Consider the following 20,153-nt stretch of genomic DNA (forward strand, 5'->3'; position numbering starts at 1 on the left):
TCAGCCAGAATGGTGTAAGAAAAGAGCACACTACCACAGAAGAAAGAAAATACTCTGTGCTCCTAAATTAGAGATGGTTGTATACACTTTCCACTGATGCCAGTAGTATTTTCATTAGTTCCACTATCATGAAAGATCAAATTCCACACATTAAATCTAAAAAGATATTTAAGGAAGGATCAACAACACTGGAAAAACAAATAAACCTTAGAAGATTATATTAATGTATTGCTTATAAATCTATAATACATATCTGAACATAAATATTTAAAATACTCAGTCTCTGCTGACCTTCCATTAATATAAATACCTAACACATTCCATTAAATTTATTGTACTTAGATTTTCATTGTGCAAAACAAAAAAATGCTTCTTCAGGAAATGCATGAAGATCTGGCTGCTTCTGGAGGCAGAGGAAAATATTGTTTTTACAAAGCACATGAAAATATTATGACTGATAATATTTGTAGTTACCAGACTGAAATAAAAATCTTAGGCTATATTATTAACCTCAGTGGCAAAGCTCAAACTGAAATCAAAGAAGAAACATCTGCTAAAGATCTGCCCAGTGAAATGTTCTTGGCACAACCAGCCACGATCAGCAAGAGACATGCCCTCACTTATCATGAGATGTACAATTAATTTGACACAATATTTTTAACACATCAGATGTACACTGACAGGAAAACAATACTAGACTTGGTGTCCTTACAGTCAAACTATGACAAAGCCCAATTCTTACATCTGTTGAAAACAACGCAAACACTTGTTTCTATCTAGCACTCAGATAATTTGGGTGACAAAGGCCGTAAAATACTGGAAAGTCTCACATGACCAACAAACTCCCTCTGAAAGCCATCCTGTCCAACCCTCCACTCACAGCAGACTCTTTATATATTGCAAATTTCCATATGAGATAGAACAAAAATATATATCTTTAGTCTATGTAAGTTTCTGAGAAGGAATATTTGGTAGTGATGCACTAAACATCTGCTTCCAAACCCTTGCTGTTGCTGACTGATACAGTTTTTGAGAGAAATCACCCAGGTCTATGTATAGAAAAGAGGAAAACAACCCTCTAGAAAATATTTCTACTGGTTATAAATGTACAGACTCTTGAAATTTATAATTCTTATTTGTGAGGAATGTGACATTTATGAACAACCACGACTTTGAAGTACTACACTGGAGTTATTCCTATCAAAAGATATGAGGAAACATAAGGACTCTGAAACACAGCAAAATACAGACTTTAAATATTAAACATGCCCTTGTTGGCTTTAATCCTTACATACAGAAAACAGTGACAGATTATTTGGGTTGGAGCAAAACTGACACACATTTCTGTGATTTTCTGTATTTTTCATAATTTAAGTGTGCTAAGTGTCAGATGAGAAAAAACTCCAAGACAAAAGTCTGTGAGAGAGAGGCTGCCACTCTTATTTCTCACCTGGTAGTGACTTGGATGGTTTTCAGACTTAACAGATTTTAAAATATTGCTATTAAAGACAGATAACCACATGCCCTCATGATTTACATCCCATATAATGTTGCTAGGGAAGAATTGGTTATAAGACAGACATGACATATCTGACACACAGTGCTACTTCTAAACAATTATACCTTTCCACAGGGTACCTGCAAAGTGTACGGCCTATGAAACTCCACCTGCTGTGCAGAAATAAGCTGTTCAATAGCTGTTCAAAACTATACTTTCCAGGAGCAATTAAGCAGAAAGTCTTTGCTCAACTCAACTATTTCAGCAGAAAAAGTTGAGGCAAACTGGATTAAATCAGATGAGTGTTCTACAAGCCAACCAGAAGATGGTTTTCTAAAATTATGGGCAGTAAGTAGGTTGAAGATTGAAAATGAGGCACTTGGAAGTGTGAAAAAGCTTTTCTGTTGTGCCCAAGGTAAATTAGACCAACACGGCAGCAGGGCAGGTTAGGTCTTGCGCTCCCAGTTCTTTCAAACGGGGTTTGAATTGTCCATGTGTCTCTGGCCCAGATCACAAGCTTCCCCCTGCCCAGCTTCAGCAGCAGCAGCAGCAGCAGCAGAGGTGCCAGCACACCCTTGGACTCACCAAATAATGCTTTGGGCTGTGGCCAGTGTATCTGTAGATACCATAACACCTCTGTGTGCTTAGTAACCAGAAGTTTTGGCAGGTTTTGTTTTGCTGCTTTGTTTACCCCAAGTATGGGCAGGATGAGTATCTATTTCAACACAGGAGTGAAACAACTATCTGAAGAAGTAGGAGGATAACAGCATGAAAGCCAAATACATCGAAAATCTTGCAACCAAGACTAGGTGTCTATTTCAATACTGGCACCACCCCCAGTAAACCGCAAAGTATCACTGAAAGCCAGAATTGGCTCCATAGACATATGGAAAATTATACTTTGCTCAACTGACAAGGATCAGAGTCCATATAGAAGTTAAAAGCCATTTAGGGAACACAAGCATCTAGTGTAATATGACTTAAACCTGTAATAAAAAATACATACTTACACATTGAAATTAAATGTGAAAGGCAGAAGCGAGTTTGAAACTGACTAATTTAAAAAATAAAATTAATTAAAGCACTATCAAAAGTTTAATTTTGGTTTTAAAGACGCTAAACAATTTTCAAAATAATTTTATTTGTTAAAATAAGGGTATTAACTTACTTTTCAAACATTTTGTCAACCTGTTTAAATCACTTCTTAAATACTTTGCGAGACACATACACAATGTGAGATACCTGCACAATACTTGAGCTGAAAATGAAATAATTTTATATGTGTCCTCAATAAAGTAATATTTTTCACCAGTTTCCTTAGTAATGCAAGTGTATATATGACTCTTGTTAGTAGGTATAACCCAGCCTATCTTAAAAAAATTTTATAGATCTTTCTCTGCAAAAAGACTGCTCTCCTTTCTAAAGATCAATTTCACCAGTAAAATGGAGAGTAATTTCATTCAACATTGCAGCTTTCTTTAAGTCTTGGGCTCCATAGATCCAGACCTATAACCCTTCCATGTGCTGATACTCAGTATGATCACTGGCATGAGTATGTCTTCGCAATAGAGGACACAGAAACACTGCCATCACCTGCAAAAGATGCCAAGGCTCATGCAGTCCCTCTCCGTACCTCTGCAAACGTGTTCCTTGATTAAATACTTTCACTGCTCATTTTATTATTTGGAAAATAACAGACGTCTTACCAAAAAAAATGATCTTTAGAAACTCGTTCCTGCAGAAGGTTCCATTTTTTCCCCAAGTCAGTAGATACATAAATCTAGAAAACGGGAAAAAAAGGTGAAAAATTAGATTATCGGAAACTGATAATACTTTACATCTTCAAAGGCAGACCCTATATCCCTATTAGAAAGACAGACTGAACACAAATTAAAAGAAAAAAACCAGACAAACCCAAAATCACATTACTAGGAGCTCAGTACCTTTTCTTTCAGAGTAACAGCCTTTCATAGAGAAATTCTTTAAAAATATCATCTATAATAAAGAAAATTCTGCAACAATGGCTTCTTTTTACCATGAAAACAATCCACAGTTCATTTGGGGTCACATTCTTTTTTACTTCAGCATGGTTATACAAGAGGGATGGTAAAATGGCAGTTCTCTTCTCCTTTCCATTCATTAACCAAACAAGCAAAAACGTATCCTTTATGCTTCAAGCCCTAATGCCATCAAAAATACTTAAACCAATAAGTCAATGGATTTAAAACTCTGCTAAAATAGGACCAAAATGTATTACAGAAATGCTTAAAAGATTTGATGAGAGATGCACCTATGGGCTTGCTCCACAGACACTAATTTGTGACCCATGAGAACTGGTCCTTCAGCAGAGAGGCAGAAGGTGGCCTGGAGGAGAAAGATTCCAGCTCCACCTTCTCTATGAACAGTTCCCCTCTGGTAAAAAAACAAATGCTAATGATATGGATGGATATCAAGGGTGCAGATGAAAGATGTTTTCCCCCAGAATAATGTGGGATCTAAAATAACTATTAAAAAATCTCTTTCCTTTAGTATTTGCCTTCCAAATCTGTTCCCTCTAGTTAAAATAGGAAGTTTATATCAGACTTCTAAAATGACAGTTTTAAAGCCCCCTGCTGTCTGCATGAATTTCTTATTTCATCCAATTTACATAAGATGGGTTTTCTCTTGATATCTCTAATAAGGGGGAAAAAGGCAAGTAAAACTGTTCTTCTCTGATGTAGAAGTCACCAATTCAGTAACTGATTGTTCTGAGGGAAAGTATCTTATAAGGAGTAGTAATGAATGTTTTTGTTGTAAAATGACAGGTACAATGACAGAAGATAAAAAACCCCCACAGTTACGTATTATGTTCTACTACAGAAAAACAACAATATTCATATGTAAAGATAAAGGTTGAGGTAACATAGCATAAACTCTACAAGTAAATCTACTGAAGTTTGAATTAGAGACAGAGGAGAATTTCCCAGTTACTCTGCACTTCACAATGGCTTTCTTCCATCACACACTTGATTAAAGTAAATAGACCACAAGGTAAGAAACTACAGTGAGAACTCAGACTGCTTACTGTAGTACTGACCCAGTCAATGCACAGACAGAAATGATCAGGGACCAAAAATTCTTCATCCTTAGAGCTAAATGATGAGGCTGAAGAGCCAGGCTCCTGATTTGCCTGCTACATTTCTGATGCTAATTTTATGTGGCTTAGGATTTGCTGCAACCGGGGTATTTTGTAACATCCTGCTCTGAGCAACCTCCTGGGGGAGATGGATGTGGCTGTAAATGGACTGGACTGTGCAGGGGAAGAACCTAAGCTGCTTACTTCTTCAAACACTTGTCACCACAGGCATTACAGAAAAGATAACTATTGGGTTTACCACTTTTCTAAAAAGTCCCTGCTCACCGAGTTACCTCCCTCAGCAGACTGCTTAAATCTGGGAGATGATCATTTAATGCACTATCCTAACCCTGTTTGTTGTCTAAGCTGAAAAGAAAGCCAAGCATTCAGAAGTTCCTGGCAAGAGGGAAGAGAACTATTTAGGATAAGGACAACACTGGCACACAAACAAAGGGATACATTTTTGTCATCAATGAATTTCAGAAGACAATGAAAGATTCTCACCCTTTGAACAGTGATGCCTGTACAGGAGAAGTCAAAGGCCAAACCAAATCCACCCCCTCTCCCCCAAACTCAAACTACCTCCTTGCACACACATTTAAAATCAAAGTCTGGGAGCTTATGAGTGAACAGTTTGACTTTCTGCAGGGGGAAGCCCTTGCAATCTTACTGTAAGGGAGAGTAAAGTAGGACTAATAAAGCACATTCAAACTGAAATGAAATTTTAACTGACACATTATTTGAAATAAATAAAAAATAGCATGTAACTAACTTACACACACATTGAACTTCCTGTAATAAAAAACCCAAGTGACCCACATGTATTCTGTTTTTAAACAGGTACATATGATAAAACTATTCAATGAGATTAGATATGAAGTGAAAACAGTTATTTTAGTGGACAGGTAAAATCTCTGGCTGCAGAAAACATATCTAATAGGTCTTTTCTTTTTTTATTCATTCTCGCTTGTGCAATAAATGTGTGGAAAAACTTTTTAAAAATATATTGAAAATACTTTTCTGTTTTGCCATTATTTCATCCTTTCTGCTTCCAAAGGAACAATTAAAACCTATTGCATCCTTGCCAGTTTTTAAAAAAAATCTAGAAGCATTTTTGTAGGCTCAGCAAATTGTTATTCATTATAACTGAGGGGTAGCCAGAAAAAGAGCATATAGATTTGATACAGTAAATGGATTAATCCAACCACATTGACTGGATTTGCATTCATTTATCGTGTCAGCTAGAGGCTAGAGCTTTATTTAAACAGAATCTAGGGTTCTGAATGAAAGAACAGTGCATATTTTGCAATATGAAATAAGCCCTAAATCAAATCCAAAGTTGTGAAAAAGGCCATGATGCTCCAGTAGACAAAAAAGCCTTGCTGACTGCTATTTATGAAGGACCTGATCCTGTATTCCTTGCAGTCTCCAAAGTGCCTTTGTAAGAAATCATTTGATTGAAAGGAACTAATGGTTTCTCCCGAGTTTTATATTGTGTTACATTCTGATACTACTTTTAGGGAAGCTGAAGTTACTTAACTCAAAAACCTGGAGTGTACTGTTTCCTCAGGGCAATTTCAGTTCAACATTATCTCTCAAGATCATTGATTTTAGTACAGTGACCTTTTCTTGTGTCAAGTTGCAATTTTGATTTTCAACTCCTTCTCTGCCAACATCACTTTATCTGCCTCTCCCTTCTTGGCCAAATATATCAGATTTCATTCAAAACATAAGCAGGTTACTGACCCAGTTGTAGTCAAAGGCATCCTTCATTCCTACACATCTTAGATAAAGATGTAGGACTTGTCAAGTCTTTATGGTTGACTCTTTTTAGTGTCATTGAAAGTCTGAGAAAACTCCATCATATTGCCTAACCCTTCCTGTTCCTCCTGCAGAACTATTCCTTACTGAATATTTTTTTATAGGTTTTTTTTGTCCAGTCACATTTTAAGCATGGGAAATAGTAGCATCACTCCTTTTGGGAGATTATCCAAGTATAAAATGCCTGACAATCTTCCTAGCATGCTTAATTCATCAAAACACAAACTTCCTAACATGCTTAATTCATCAAAACACAAACCACATGCTTGACTTTGTACTTCTACCTCCTGCTCTCTCCTGACAAATACTTCTACCCACTTGTTGTGGGCTGGACAACTTGTTCAATATACTTTAGACTCTTACACCTCAAGATCTGCCACTCAGTAACTATAAAGAATTCAGTAATTATATCTACTGTCAGAAACAAAATCAAACTGAAAAAGATATTTTCATAACAAAAGCTTTTCATTACTTCAGGCTTCCCTGAAGTATTTTATTTCCATAACATACATGCAAATTATTTGTAATTGTGTTACAACTTCAAATCAAAGCTAAATAAAATATTTAGTGTAATTTGTGACTTAGTTGGCTTGCTATGTTTTTTATTCTAGTTCTATCCTTATTTGCAAATGCCTGTAAACACGAATTGGTTTGGGATCAGCTGTTAACTTATACATCCAAAAACATATCCCAGAGTGTGACTTGATATAACATCACTGAAATCAGTGCAGTATTTGGCTGCAGTATGTGCAACTTCTCTGACCTATCTCACCACCTAAATATACACTTTCTGTGAAGTTTGATGGGATTAATATGGACAGGAGTTTACCAATTTAAGTTTAAAACAGGAGTAATGGTAGAGGTGAGTCAAGGCTGCTACCGAGAGCAGAATGACAGTGAGTTTGCAGCTTCAGTTTTGGCACTGTGAAAAAGAGATGAGCTACACACTCTAAGATGGTGTGCACACTCATCAGTGCTTAGCCCAATCTAGCTAGCAAAATGACTTTACAGCTTAACCAGAAGAAATATGAAAGACGGTAAAAGTGTACAAACATGAGCAACTCCTGGTATAAGGGAGATAATTATTCTACGTTTCCACAGAGTCACTGATTCCGCAAATCCTATTCTGCTGTACGAGTGTGCGGTTTGTTTTGTATGAGTTTATTTTACATCCTGTGAACAGCCTCTGGAGGCAATATTTCAACTTCCTTGACTTTCTACTGTACTATAAATTGTCTATGGTCACTTTCTAGGGAGGAGCATGTTTCAGTATTATTTAACTATATTATGCAGAAGAATAAATATTCCCAGTATCCATACCAACTGAAATGCCAGGATTGAAATTACCATAAACACAAAGATTTGGACATGAATAAAATGAATTATTTAAATAAATCTCAAAACCACTATATGATTCCCTTCTGGGCAATTGGTATTTCACAAAAACCAGCACTAATCAGCATATCAGAATTGCTTTATATCTTCTTAAAAAAGTAATTCCTAAATTTCAAAGAAATTCAGTATCTTCAAGACTTACCTTGCCCTCCTTGGTGTAAGCAAGTACTTTATCTTCTTCTTTCGGGTGAAAAAGGAGAGTTTCCACAAAGAAAGCAATGGGTTGTTTCTGGAAAGTGGCTCCTTCATCTGTGCTTATGAAAAGGCTTTGGTCACGGTCATTATGGGAAGAACTTACAAGAATTATCTAAAAGACAAAAACAACAACATATCTTCAGAAGGCTGTTTTCTCTATAACAGACAACACAACCTTATTTTCTTCGTGCAAATGTCAGGTTTTGTACACACCTTATGTACCAAAATTCTGCAGACAAGAAACTCAAACCATCTAAGAGATAAGGATTGCAAAATCTTATTAATCTTCCCTGACCCAACCTGTGAATGTTACATTTCATAACTTCTCTTACAATCCACACCAAACTGATCATGCTCCTCATCTCTGCTCAGAATGGCTGTCTTGGGTTTTGGTGCTTGTACAAGTTTCATGAGGCCACATGATAAAATCTCCAGACTAACAACAAAAAAATTAATACTAGTAATGACTTATTTTACCATGTCCATATAAATACATCTCTTTATCTAGTGAGGCTACTAAATGTAAAAAGAATCATTGCCATAGCAGAAGAATAACCTGGGAGAAAGAACTTTATAATATCTCTCCATTGTTTCACTGTTCTCCTCTTCCTTTATTTTGAATAATGAGGCAATTCACTTTGATGCAGAAAAATATGCCAGTAAATTATTTGCATTTCCTTCTCAGGTCCAAACAATGCCTTGACTCAAAATAATATCTTGAGCTGTCTGCTTATGTGACCTTTATGTCAAGCTTTCAGCAACAAAGAAATTCTCCCCACATAATTTAGTCAGAATTTCTCTCTTTTCAACTTCTTCACCTTTTGCAGTTGGTCAGGATGTTATAGCATGGTTCTAAAACTACCAGTGTGAGGATCCATTTTGATTGCCTTTCCAGATCAAAAGGGTCCAGTTGGAATTCAAAAAGATGCCTTTATCAACTGATAGCCTGCAAACAAACTGGATTTTCAAAGTCCAGCTGGGCTCTCTAGTTCACACTTCAAAAACAATTAAAAAAAAAAAAAACCAAAAAAAAAAACCTCCTGAATTCAAAATGTATTTAAAATATTCAGCAAATGGTGCAGAAAACACCGCAGAATACTGATCACTGTGGTAAAGTGACTGTAAATTGCTTACAGAGATAAATAGCAATGAGTTATGCAAACAACTACAATAATGTGAACACAGAGAAGGAAAGAGATTAACAAACACAGTATAATTTTTATGTAGTCACTATTTTAGAGTAGAGCTGAAGTTAAAGTTTGAAACTTCTGATGAATTATACAGATATGACAGCTGGACTGAGCTTTTACTGCAATTGGTCTTGGGGGAAAAACTATAAATTCAACATTTATAGATGCTCCAATTTGACAAGGAACTTAAGCATGTGCACTTGTCCTTGAAGCACATACACAGTTGCACTAATTTCAAGGGCTTTCATAGACCTCAAATGGTGCACTTATTGAAGTACATTGTTGAACAAGAGAGAGAATTGCAGATACTTCAGGGTTCATGGTCCAGCACTGAAATCCCACACTAAAGCATATATTAAGGCAAATCTACTTCCATTAGCTGTGTGACTAGTTCAGTAGAAAGAGCAAAATAATAACCCATTACGTTGCTATAATCTTGTATTTTTTAATGATATAATTTACCCAAGAGCAGGAAACTGACATTTTTATTTAAAAGCATCGATAAATGACACCTTCACAAATGCCTTCTCCTATTTCTACTGCATCCAATGGCTTTCTGTCTCTTGGGAAGTGCTTCAAATAATGTCTGTTTAATTTATTACTATCTACACTCAACCAGTAGCTGCTGGTGGCCTAGATACAGCATTCAAAGATTCTTGTAACAGACTCATTTATTAGGTTTTCTGCAGCTGGCATGGCTTGAGCCTAAAATTGAATGTGGCTGTCATGTGCTGCCCTGTCCCTGTGCCTGCAACACAAGGGGGAGTGAAGAAGTGTTTATGCCTATCACAGAGATTGGTACTTTCCTTGCCAGACCCCCATCTGCAACTTAGGCTTAAAAAATCTATTTTCTCTTTGAAATAAATAAATTCAAACTATTTTCCTGCTGAGAGAGGTATATAGTGCTCATTCCTGTTGGTTCATGACCAGAACACAGAGAGAAGGACCTCGTCCCCAGAAAAGGCATGAATGCACTTGTACAGAACAGTAATGCCTGGACTACATCAATATTGTCTTGCTTTTTTTTCCTGATCCTATAAATATTACACTTCCAAAAATATCAAAATTATGGCTTCAAAATAATAAAGGAATGAGATTTATAAAATAGGGAGTGGTTTTCACTGTTAATGAGGCTTAAATATAGTCATGTCTAAGTTTCATAATGTGGACTCAACAGCACTGAAATCATAAGAAAAATGCTTGTTATAATGAAATGCAAACACACTGTGATATTTGCAAATGCTGTCCTTCAAAAATATTATGTATCTTTTAGCGTTAAATCTATAAAGAAAAATAGCCTAAAGACTGTAGACTTCTAAGTACATATGGCAGGGTCCCTAACTATTCTTTTATTCACACACACATCATAATTAATTTAAATGAATATTTTTGAATTTCAGTCAGTGTTGTGATTTATATTTCAATAGTTTAAACTGATCGTTATGGCCAGACATACAGTTTTCCTTCTCACAGCTAATACACCGGGCGCTCAGACTTGCCTGCTGGCTAACACTAGTTATTTAGGAAAATGCTCCAGAGTAAATATTGTACCCACATTAAATGCTTTCCATAATGAGTTTTATTTACTTTGTAAGTGGAACAAGTAGCAAAACCTTCCTGCAAGCAACTGATGAAGGGATGCAACTGGGACATACTATCTGGAGAGCCAACTAGCAGTGATGGCTGAGGGATTTATCTCAAAATAGACTACTTCCTTGAATAACTATGTATTCAAAAACCAGAACAGATCTTAAGCATAGATAAATCTGAGCTCCTTTTAAACATTTTACATATAATTTCTCACTCCTGTGAGATTCTTCTAATATTTTTTAAGCAAATTGTAACTTTATATTATGCTGTCTATCTCAGACCTCACTACTTAATTTCCATCTAGCTAATAAACCACAATAACACATGTATACATTCAGATCAAATGTAAGTCTACAACTTCCAGTAGCTACACAGAGGTAAAAAAAAATATTTCAAGGAGATAAATAATGCAATGGATTGGAAAGAAAAAGAGTACAAATAGTATCTGTTATAGATGAACAAAAGGAAAAAAAACCCCAACAAACTGATAAAATTGAAAAATACTACACCATGCCAATATATTAATTAAACCATTCCAAAACTAAAGAAAACCTATGCTTTTCCTCATTTCAGGAAAAGTTAGTGAGGCAGGAGTTAATAGAAAAACCAAATAAATCTGAAAATAACATAATTAAATCCATTTGTTTAATCTCTCTTTCAAGACTGATTGGCCAATATGCATGTCTAACCATTCCTGCTATGAGTGGAATCACAATCTGAGCCTCAAAGGATGAAAAGACTCTGATGGCTTAGGCTACAGTACTCTGCGTATCAGACTTTTTCTTCCACTGTTACCATGAAGATTTGGACTAATCATAGTGATTACTCGGGAGTCTTAACTGTAGATTTGGCAGCAATTCAAAGCTATGCTGCAATTTCAAGTGGCAATAAACAGAGGATATTAACATGCATCATTTGCACTGTGTCTGAAATATAACCCCCCTCCCCTCAGTTTAGGTCCAATCAAAATTTAAACTCAAGACAAATTTGATCCTAATCAGCACTTTCTCTAAAACAAGGCAATTTTCTAACATATTACAATTGTGCTGTCTCTTTCAGCTTCAGCAACTGATCTTAATTTTAATTGTAGCTTTTATTTTCCTTTCTATTTCCCTAGTATTAAAAAGGAGAAAATAAAGAAGTAAAAATGTCCATGATGAATAAATTTTTACACTCACAGCATCTGACTTGCTAAAGGAGATTTCTGCAGTAATTGGGAGAGAGATGAGACACACTATTTTTTAATTCTATAATCCTCCTTAAGGTCAGAAATCAAGACACTCCTCAGCACTCTATACTGGCCCTGAAGGAAGAAACCTTCTTTGGGCAGAGAAAAAAATGAAAAAAATACAGAAACTCTTCATTTAGGCACACAGCAGACATGCACTGAGAAGTCAAGCATGGCCAGGAAGAACCTATACTTCCTCAGCCAACTCCAGTAGGCTGAACTCCCACTGGACATAGAGGATTCAGCTCTGGGGATACAATCTTAAAGAGTGCTGGACCCACTCCAGGGAAAAAACCTTAATGATGTGAACTTATGACCCATCCCCACTGAGGTCAAATAATTTCATAGAACACTTCCAGGGAGGGGTCATCAACAGCTTCTCTGAGTAGCAATCTTTCCAGCATCTCACCACCCTCACAGAAAAGAATTTCTTCCTAATATCCAATCTAAATCTACCCTCCTTCACCTTAAAGCCATTAAGAACAGGAAGTGCTAATGCCTAGGTGAAGGTTCTTAGCTAAACTGGAGACAAGGATGCTGGGCACAGGGCATCACCTGGTGATACCATCACAGAAAGCTCTGTGCCTACACATTTCTGAAGGGAAATGGTCTTTGTGCCAGTACTGCCAATCTCAGGGCAGTATTCACAGAGCTTCACAGCACTGCAGTCACACCCTCAACATTTTTCAGACTAAGTAACTCACCTATTTTTCTTGGGTTTACAATTTATGTTATTCATGTGTTATTAGATACACTTGTCTGATACAGAGATTACTAAAGCTCCTGGTCCCACTTGTAAATGAGATGCTGCTTCTCAGGCAGCATTCATAAAACACACAAAGTGGACTGCAAAGGGTTATGATTTTTATCTTGGATGGTATGAGAGACCTGATAACTCAAGAGCAGCTAAGTGAGAGTGAAATATAGTCCCTTTACTCTCAGAGTGATGAAAAACAATATCTAAAGAATCAACTCAAGGTAATTCCAAGCAGAGAGTAAAATAAAATGTCTCCCAGATAGCAGTTTAATCTTGTAGATTTTCCCTGGAAGTTGCATTACAAAATCACTCCTCACAAATGTTAAGTTATAAGTAGATCTAATAAGTCAGCTTTTGTGTCCAACTGAATTGCGTGGAATACATACAGAAAGGAATTTACATGCACCCCAGAACAGTATTTTACTTTTTATGTTAAGCATTCACAGTTTCCTCTAGAATTCTTACTTTCTCTTGAAGAGTCCCTTTTAAGCTGTCACATAGAAGCATTTCAAAACAGAAACCAGTCTCTAGGAGAACCACTGTAAGGGAAGGGAAAATGGGAATATTAAGGATGATTCCTGAGAATTATTTGCTACACTGATCACATAATCCCAGGACACAATCAAAGGCCATCTGAAGCAATCCTGGTGGAGCTAATGGAAAGCATGTATCACAGTTTCTTCTCTCCTGTGTTGTGGTCAGCTCATTAATCATTTGGAATATCACAACTGAAGGTGCAATATTTTTTATCTAGTACCAGCAACATATTAGGCACTTTGGGATGTGGAATGAATATTTAGAGGTCAGGATCTTAAAATAAGCTGGTTAGCAACTGGTAGTCAGCAACACATAAGACATACTGAACTTCAGAGCTAGCACCTTAACAGCAAAATGTGTTCAGAGCAACTGGACAGAGCACAGTCGGCTTACACTGCACCTACGCAAGCCTGAAATAATATAATCAGATCATAAAAGAAAGTAGTTTTGAAATAGTTGGCTTTCCTTTAGGGCATTCACTATAGTGAAATCAAGTTTTTATTATTACTATCATAATAATGAATGCCCACAGAGAAACAGCTATGGATGTTCTGACTGATGGTGATGAACATACTGAAAATTCTGCCCTGTTGGCAACCTGTATCTACCTAAATCAGCCAGATCTTTTTGAACTGAACACCTCAAAGGGGCTGATGACACCAAGTCTCTAGGGAGATACCAATTACACCTCAGTTCATCAGACGGGTAGGATACACAAGCTGATCATTTACAAATTCCTCCACAGGAACAAACCTCATGCATCTATAACCTGCTAGAACCAAAACATCATTGCCACTTGACTACCATGACAGGGCAAATTTTCATGAGAAATGCTTTCTTCAAAAATATTTCAGAGCAGTAACTCATGCTGCCAGCCTGAGAATTCTAAAAAACTGGCATGCATTGAGCAAATTAGGAATTCCTGCAAATTAGGGATTACTGAGCAAGGCATGAAAATGCCAAAAGTCACAGTAAAAACAGAAGAGTCCTTTGATCTTCTTGCAAGATCCAATGTTAGCCTGGCTACTGCTAATTCTTCCACAAAAGTGATCATTTAATGTACCCTTCGTATAGTCCTACATCCAAAGTGAGCGAAACTTAATGTTGAGATGATTTGAGGCGTGGTCTCATATTGGTTTGTTCACATATTCAAATGTTTTGGTTTAAATCTATGCACTCCAGTATACCAAGAACTAAATCAAATGGTATTTTCCAGTATGCTCTAAATCAGCAGTTTGAGTGGGGAATAGCACTGGGGAAGGCATAGCGCCAAATTTTGTCACGGCAGGGGAACGTTCCCTGACCTGGTTTTATATTGCCCATAAAATAAGAACATTTTCTGTGTTTCAGAGAAAAAAAAAAAAAGAAAGGAGTTGTATTAAAAGCAGAAATGGCCAAATTTCACCCTTTCCCACCAATATTTCCACAAGCATTTGTACTTACTGGACAAAACAGGCACGCAGTGATCTTTTTAGTTTAGGCATTCGCTGACAAATCTAATTCAAGAAGTTATTTTGTAGACCTCCAAATAAATGGCAAATATTTTCTGCCTGAAGACATCGCAGAGCAAAAATACAAAACAATACTTTCCAAACAGGATAATGAATGCACAAAAAATGACTGCATATGTGATTTGATCTAAATTAATGAAGAAACAGCTCAAACAGTTCCTAGCCACCAGCCATTAATTTGTCAACAGCAAAATCTGTGCTAAGCTCAAAGAGAAATTACACGGATGGCAATTAGTGACAGGGAAAAAACATGAAGGAAAGACAGACAGTTGTGGTGGCTAAAATTATCACTCATATAGGATTGATCACGACCTCATCATTGCTGGGTTCCCTTCCCCCCTGCCATGTGGCCCTGGGAGAGGGGCCCTGGGGGGAGACACGGGGTTTCCCTGCCCCTGGTCAGCCTCGTTCCCCATTGGTTGGTTTGTGTTCCCTCCGTGGCCAAGGACCCTCAGGTCCCGTGACTGAGCAGTTCCTCGGCAGATCCCGGCCATGCAGCTGGAGAAATAAACATCTCTGAAACATCTATCAAGAATCTGTCCATAGATATTTCTTTTCCACGGGCCTCATTGATTGATATGCGTGTTGCAGTATCCCCACAGTAACAAATGCTGGTTAATGCGGGCAGAACGATCCCCGATCCCTAAGGACAGCGACTGATTTGTGAGTAAACTCTGGATTTCTCTTCTTGCTTTGTTTTGCTGTTCCATCTCTAAATTATGGAGGAACTGTGGAAAGACTCTTTGCTCTCTGAGCCGCTTATGGACATTTATCTTAAACTTGAAAAGATTCTTGAACAACAATTGGTAAATTTTAGCTTAATTCAAGCTCAAAAGGAACTGAAACACTTCCTGGCATGGTTGTTTAGGAACTTTTTCTACGTTTCTTGGGATTTGATTCTTACCAAAGACTTTTGGAAGACCGTTTGGACACAGTTAATTTCTGAGTCAAAATATATGCCTATGGAAGAATATTTTCATGAATATTATTTAATTACCGAGACTGTTAAACAATGTCAGCTGTGTCCTTGTGAAATTACTGCGGCCCTGAGAGTGTGAAGATCAAGGCAGCTGTTCCTACCATCAAGCACTGCTTGGACCATGGGGCCAAGTCCGTGGTTCTCATGAGTTACCTGGGTTGCCTGAATGGTGTCCCCATGCCTGATGAGTTCTCCTTGGCCCCAGTAGCTGTGGAGCTGAAGGCACTCCTGGGCAGGGATGCCTTGTTAAGAGCCGGCAGGCACGAGCAGCCCCGACGGCCCCAACAGCCCTGACAGCTCCAATGCAGGAGCGAGCGAAAGTGAAAGCAAAAACGCAGCGAGGCAGAAAACAGCAGCCACTCAAAAAAAGGAAAAAAATCACCGTAGCTAAGGTTTTAGGAATAGCTAAATGGTATAATGTTAAACAAAATTATGGTTTTATAACGAGATGTGACAACCAGCAAGAAGACATATTTGTTCATAGAACTGCTATTAAAAAGAATAACCCTGAAAAATACATCCCAAGTTTAGGAGATGGAGAAGTAGTAGAGTTCAAAATTGTGCAACGTAGAAAAGGGTTACAAGCAGCAGAGGTCACTGGGCCTGATGGTGTTTTTGTGAAAGGCAGTATATATGCTAAAGATCGTAGTCATGTTAGACAATATCCGCATTATAAACAGTCCCTACAGTTTCCCTTTTCTAATCCCTCCTTTCCCTTTTACCCTATATCCTATTACCCCCAGTGTATTCCCAATCCATTTTTTCACCCATGGTTTCCCTCACAAAACCATGCCTTTGCCAATTGTTTCCCCAAAAATCCCTTTCCAATGCCGAGTGGGGGATGAAGAGGGGGAGGGAAGAAATTAACTATTGTTGTTCAGAGTTCCAACAGGTACAAATGGAAGAAACCCTCTCCTGCATGCTCGGAGAGTCCTGTCTCCCTTCTGTCAGCCTTAAGATGTTCCAGAGAATCTGTTTGGACATTTAAAGACTCAGGAGGGTGGCTTGTTTTTTTTTGAAACTGTCCTTGTTACCTCATGTTTATCCAGTTGTTTTCAATGTTAAGTTTTAAATCTCTTTTTGTTAAAAATAAACGGGTGAAATGTTGGGTTCCCTTCCCCCCTGCCATGTGGCCCTGGGAGAGGGGCCCTGGGGGGAGACACGGGGTTTCCCTGCCCCTGCTCAGCCTCGTTCCCTATCGGTTGGTTTGTGTTCCCCTGCGCGGGCAAGGACCCTTGGGTCCCGTGATTGCCTCAGTTCCTCGGCAGAGCCCCGGCCACATGGCTGGAGAAATAAACATCTCTCTGAAACGTCTATCAAGAATCAGTCCATATATATTTCTTTTCCACTGGCCTCGTTGTCTGATACACATGTTGCAGTATCCCCACTGTAACACATCATCTTGTGTAATCTTCTGTCTTAAAAATATTAAAGGTATACCTTTTGGTCCTTTATTACAAATCTCTGTTCTGTTATACGGCTGTATAAGAATTTTCTGGGAAGACTACAAAAACAAGCTCTCAAAACATTACTCTGGGGAATCTCACTTTGCAAAATTTTTACCCCCCAATCCCAAATGCACATCAGGTGTTTTCACAGGCAAAGGCCTTCCCATGATGTTCCCAAGATATGTCTAACACTGGTTGAGGCATCAACTTCAAGCACATCTATTCCTCTCTCTCCCCATTTTATAGAGCACTTCTTATAGAGATTAATGTATTTAATGACTCTGTTACAAGTTATGAAGAATAAGTAGCATTTTTCCAAACTTGTAGGTGGGAAGTGTGTGTGTATATGTGTGTATATACACATTTGCAAATACATATAAGGTCAAGCAACCAGACGGGTGACCTCCAAAGTTGCTGAAGCTGCTGACTCTAATCATTGAGAGCTTTGAGAGGCTCAGTGACTGGGAGAAGTTCCTGAATACTGAAAAACAATAAATATCATGCCTATCTTAGCATCATCTACAAAGTGTTTCAGCTGTGTCTCACACGTCTCACAAGTATTTTGCTTTTGTCCATTTCCATATCTAAAGGGGTAGCTGGCACTAGGAAATGAGCTGTTAAAGTCCTTATCCTTCAGGAAGCCCCTGACTCCTTTTGAGAAGTGTAGGCACTCTCCCGAAAGGAGGTGTGGGTATAATTAAAGATTGAGCAGGTCTTCTCTCCTAGACCACAGGAGAAAACATAAACCTGAGAGCTGTACTGAGCAAGTCTTTCATACTCAAGTCACAACAGATTGTGTGGTTTTGAAGGAGAAAATGGAAGACAGAGAAAAAAGGAAGACAGAGCAGCAGAGGCAAGTGCTGGAAAAACAGTAATTATTTTTCACTTGAATTTGGCCATATCTCCATTATGTAGGCTACAAAGCTTAATTATAAAAGGTCTTACTATTGAAATATTTCCCCTTATCTTTGATATCCAGTCCAAATGGAGTGGAAAAAAAAACCTTGAAAAGCAGAAAGAAAATGTCTTTTAAAGTAATTTTGGTCCCATTAGGGTGAATCTCATTAATAGAAAAAGGACTTCACTGAAGAATAGAGCTTTTATATTCAGAAGCATACAGTACTGCTGTGCCTCATTTTAGCAGCACTGCAGATAATAAACCTTTCTCCATTGGAGCTTAGATTTTTGCAGTTGTAAAGTACCCATTTGATATTGAGGTAGGGTTTCAGTAAATACACATACCTGGTAGTCATTGTCCTAGTTTTCTCTGGGTGTACGTGGGAGTGGTGTTGATTGCTGCTTTTGGAAGAGGATGTCTAAAATATTTTTTCTATTTAAAAGGATAATTTTTTCCATAACTGAAATGTGTTGCTGAAAACTTACATCAGATTTACCAGCATGATTCCTAGGGCCCAGGAAGGAGCTAGGGGGAGAGGTGAGTTCCCTCTGAGGATGCTCCTCCTTATGCACATAGACAGAAAATATTTGTTGGGGCAGAGATACTGTCTTTGTTCATTAGTTGTTAGAGCACTCATACACATCATTGCAGGAACAAGTCCTGGTCTCTTCCCAGTTGAATGTTGTTATTACTAAACCTTAGGCAAATCTGTACATATTCTCACATATATGAGAGAGAAAAGGCTGCACATCACCCAAACCAGCTCAGAAATAGAAATAACGTGCTCTTGCTCATTTGCTACATCGGAAAATTTAGGGGCAAGTGTTATTGTTTTTATATTTGTTCTTGAGAATGTTATTTTTACTCTTTTCCAGTACTTTTTAATGAATAGTTGAAAAGTGAATACAAACGTTTCTACTAATACCCTTTTCTCTCTTTTACTAACATTTAATCCTCCTTAAAAGTTTGTAGTTACACCAGGCATTTGTTTGTTTTTTATTTTTGTTTTTGTTTTTAACATAATATTTTACTGTAAATGGGAAGTTGAGGAGCTTGGCTCCTGGCAGTGTATTTAGAGACAGAAAGAAGCTAGGAAGATTTCAGGAGCTTTCTCTCTTGCCAAGAACATTGCTGGAGATTCAGCTACAAATTACAGCCAACACGGAAAAAGAAAATCCAGGCAATATTGTTATTTTACTTTCTAAGACAAGCAACTACACAGAGCTCTAAAAACATGAAACCAAGGTTAGTCTTGGAGTTCCAATTCTGATCCCGGTCACAGGGAGCTCTGCAAACTGACCATTTTGTAGACCGTGGGACTGATACCATCTAAAGCAGAATCTGAACAAAACATCAGCCTTATCACTGCTTTGGCACTTACAAGATTTTGCAATGGTTCTTGAGGCTGTAACATGAATGTCTTATGAGACTTTACATTTATCACAGTTTCTCTATATTTCCCATCAATACCAACAAGATGGGAATAAAAATATGTGTCCTTGAGTGGTGTTAAAAGGCAGGTTCCTGCAGGGTGTGGAAAATAGCTTCTCAACACAGCTGGTGAGGGAGACAACTAGGGAAGGTGCCCTGCTGGACCTCCTATTTAGGAACAGAGAAAGACTGCTGTGATTACAACATGGTAAGCTTGCTGTTCTTGGAGAAGCATTTATGGCATTTGGAAGAGGGTCGTCCCTTGGAAGAAGGGGCAGGCAACTCAGGAAGACAACAAGGACATCATGAGGTTATGCAGGGAGAAAATCAGACGGGCCAAAGCTCAGCTAGAAGTTAATCTGGCTAATGCCACAAAAGACAAAAAATATGATTGTTTGGTTTTGGTGGCTTTTTATGTGTGTTTTGGGTTGAGGGCTTTTTTTGTTTTGTTTGGGGCCTTTTTGTTGTGGTTGTTGGTTTTTTTCCTGTTGGCATTAGCCCTGTAAATGATACTGTATTTTCTTACATTTGTGAAATCCTTTCCAGTATAATTGTCCAGG

The 20,153-nt window shown here is 37.8% G+C and overlaps 1 protein-coding gene across 5 annotated transcripts in view; it reads right to left on the bottom strand.

Moving 5' to 3' along the window:
* Positions 1-20,153, bottom strand: part of SORCS2 (sortilin related VPS10 domain containing receptor 2) — a 549,849-nt gene that overhangs the window by 104,618 nt on the left and 425,078 nt on the right. For all 5 annotated transcript variants that reach the window (XM_032109885.1, XM_032109884.1, XM_032109882.1 and 2 more), the window contains exons 4-5: positions 7,972-8,136; positions 3,205-3,278 (exon numbers count right to left, since the gene is read on the bottom strand). In XM_032109885.1, the coding sequence (XP_031965776.1) occupies positions 3,205-3,278; positions 7,972-8,136 (239 nt within the window). The remainder of the gene's footprint in view (positions 1-3,204; positions 3,279-7,971; positions 8,137-20,153) is intronic.

This window comes from Corvus moneduloides, chromosome 5, assembly GCF_009650955.1.
Source record: "Corvus moneduloides isolate bCorMon1 chromosome 5, bCorMon1.pri, whole genome shotgun sequence".
Classification (NCBI taxonomy): domain Eukaryota; kingdom Metazoa; phylum Chordata; class Aves; order Passeriformes; family Corvidae; genus Corvus; species Corvus moneduloides.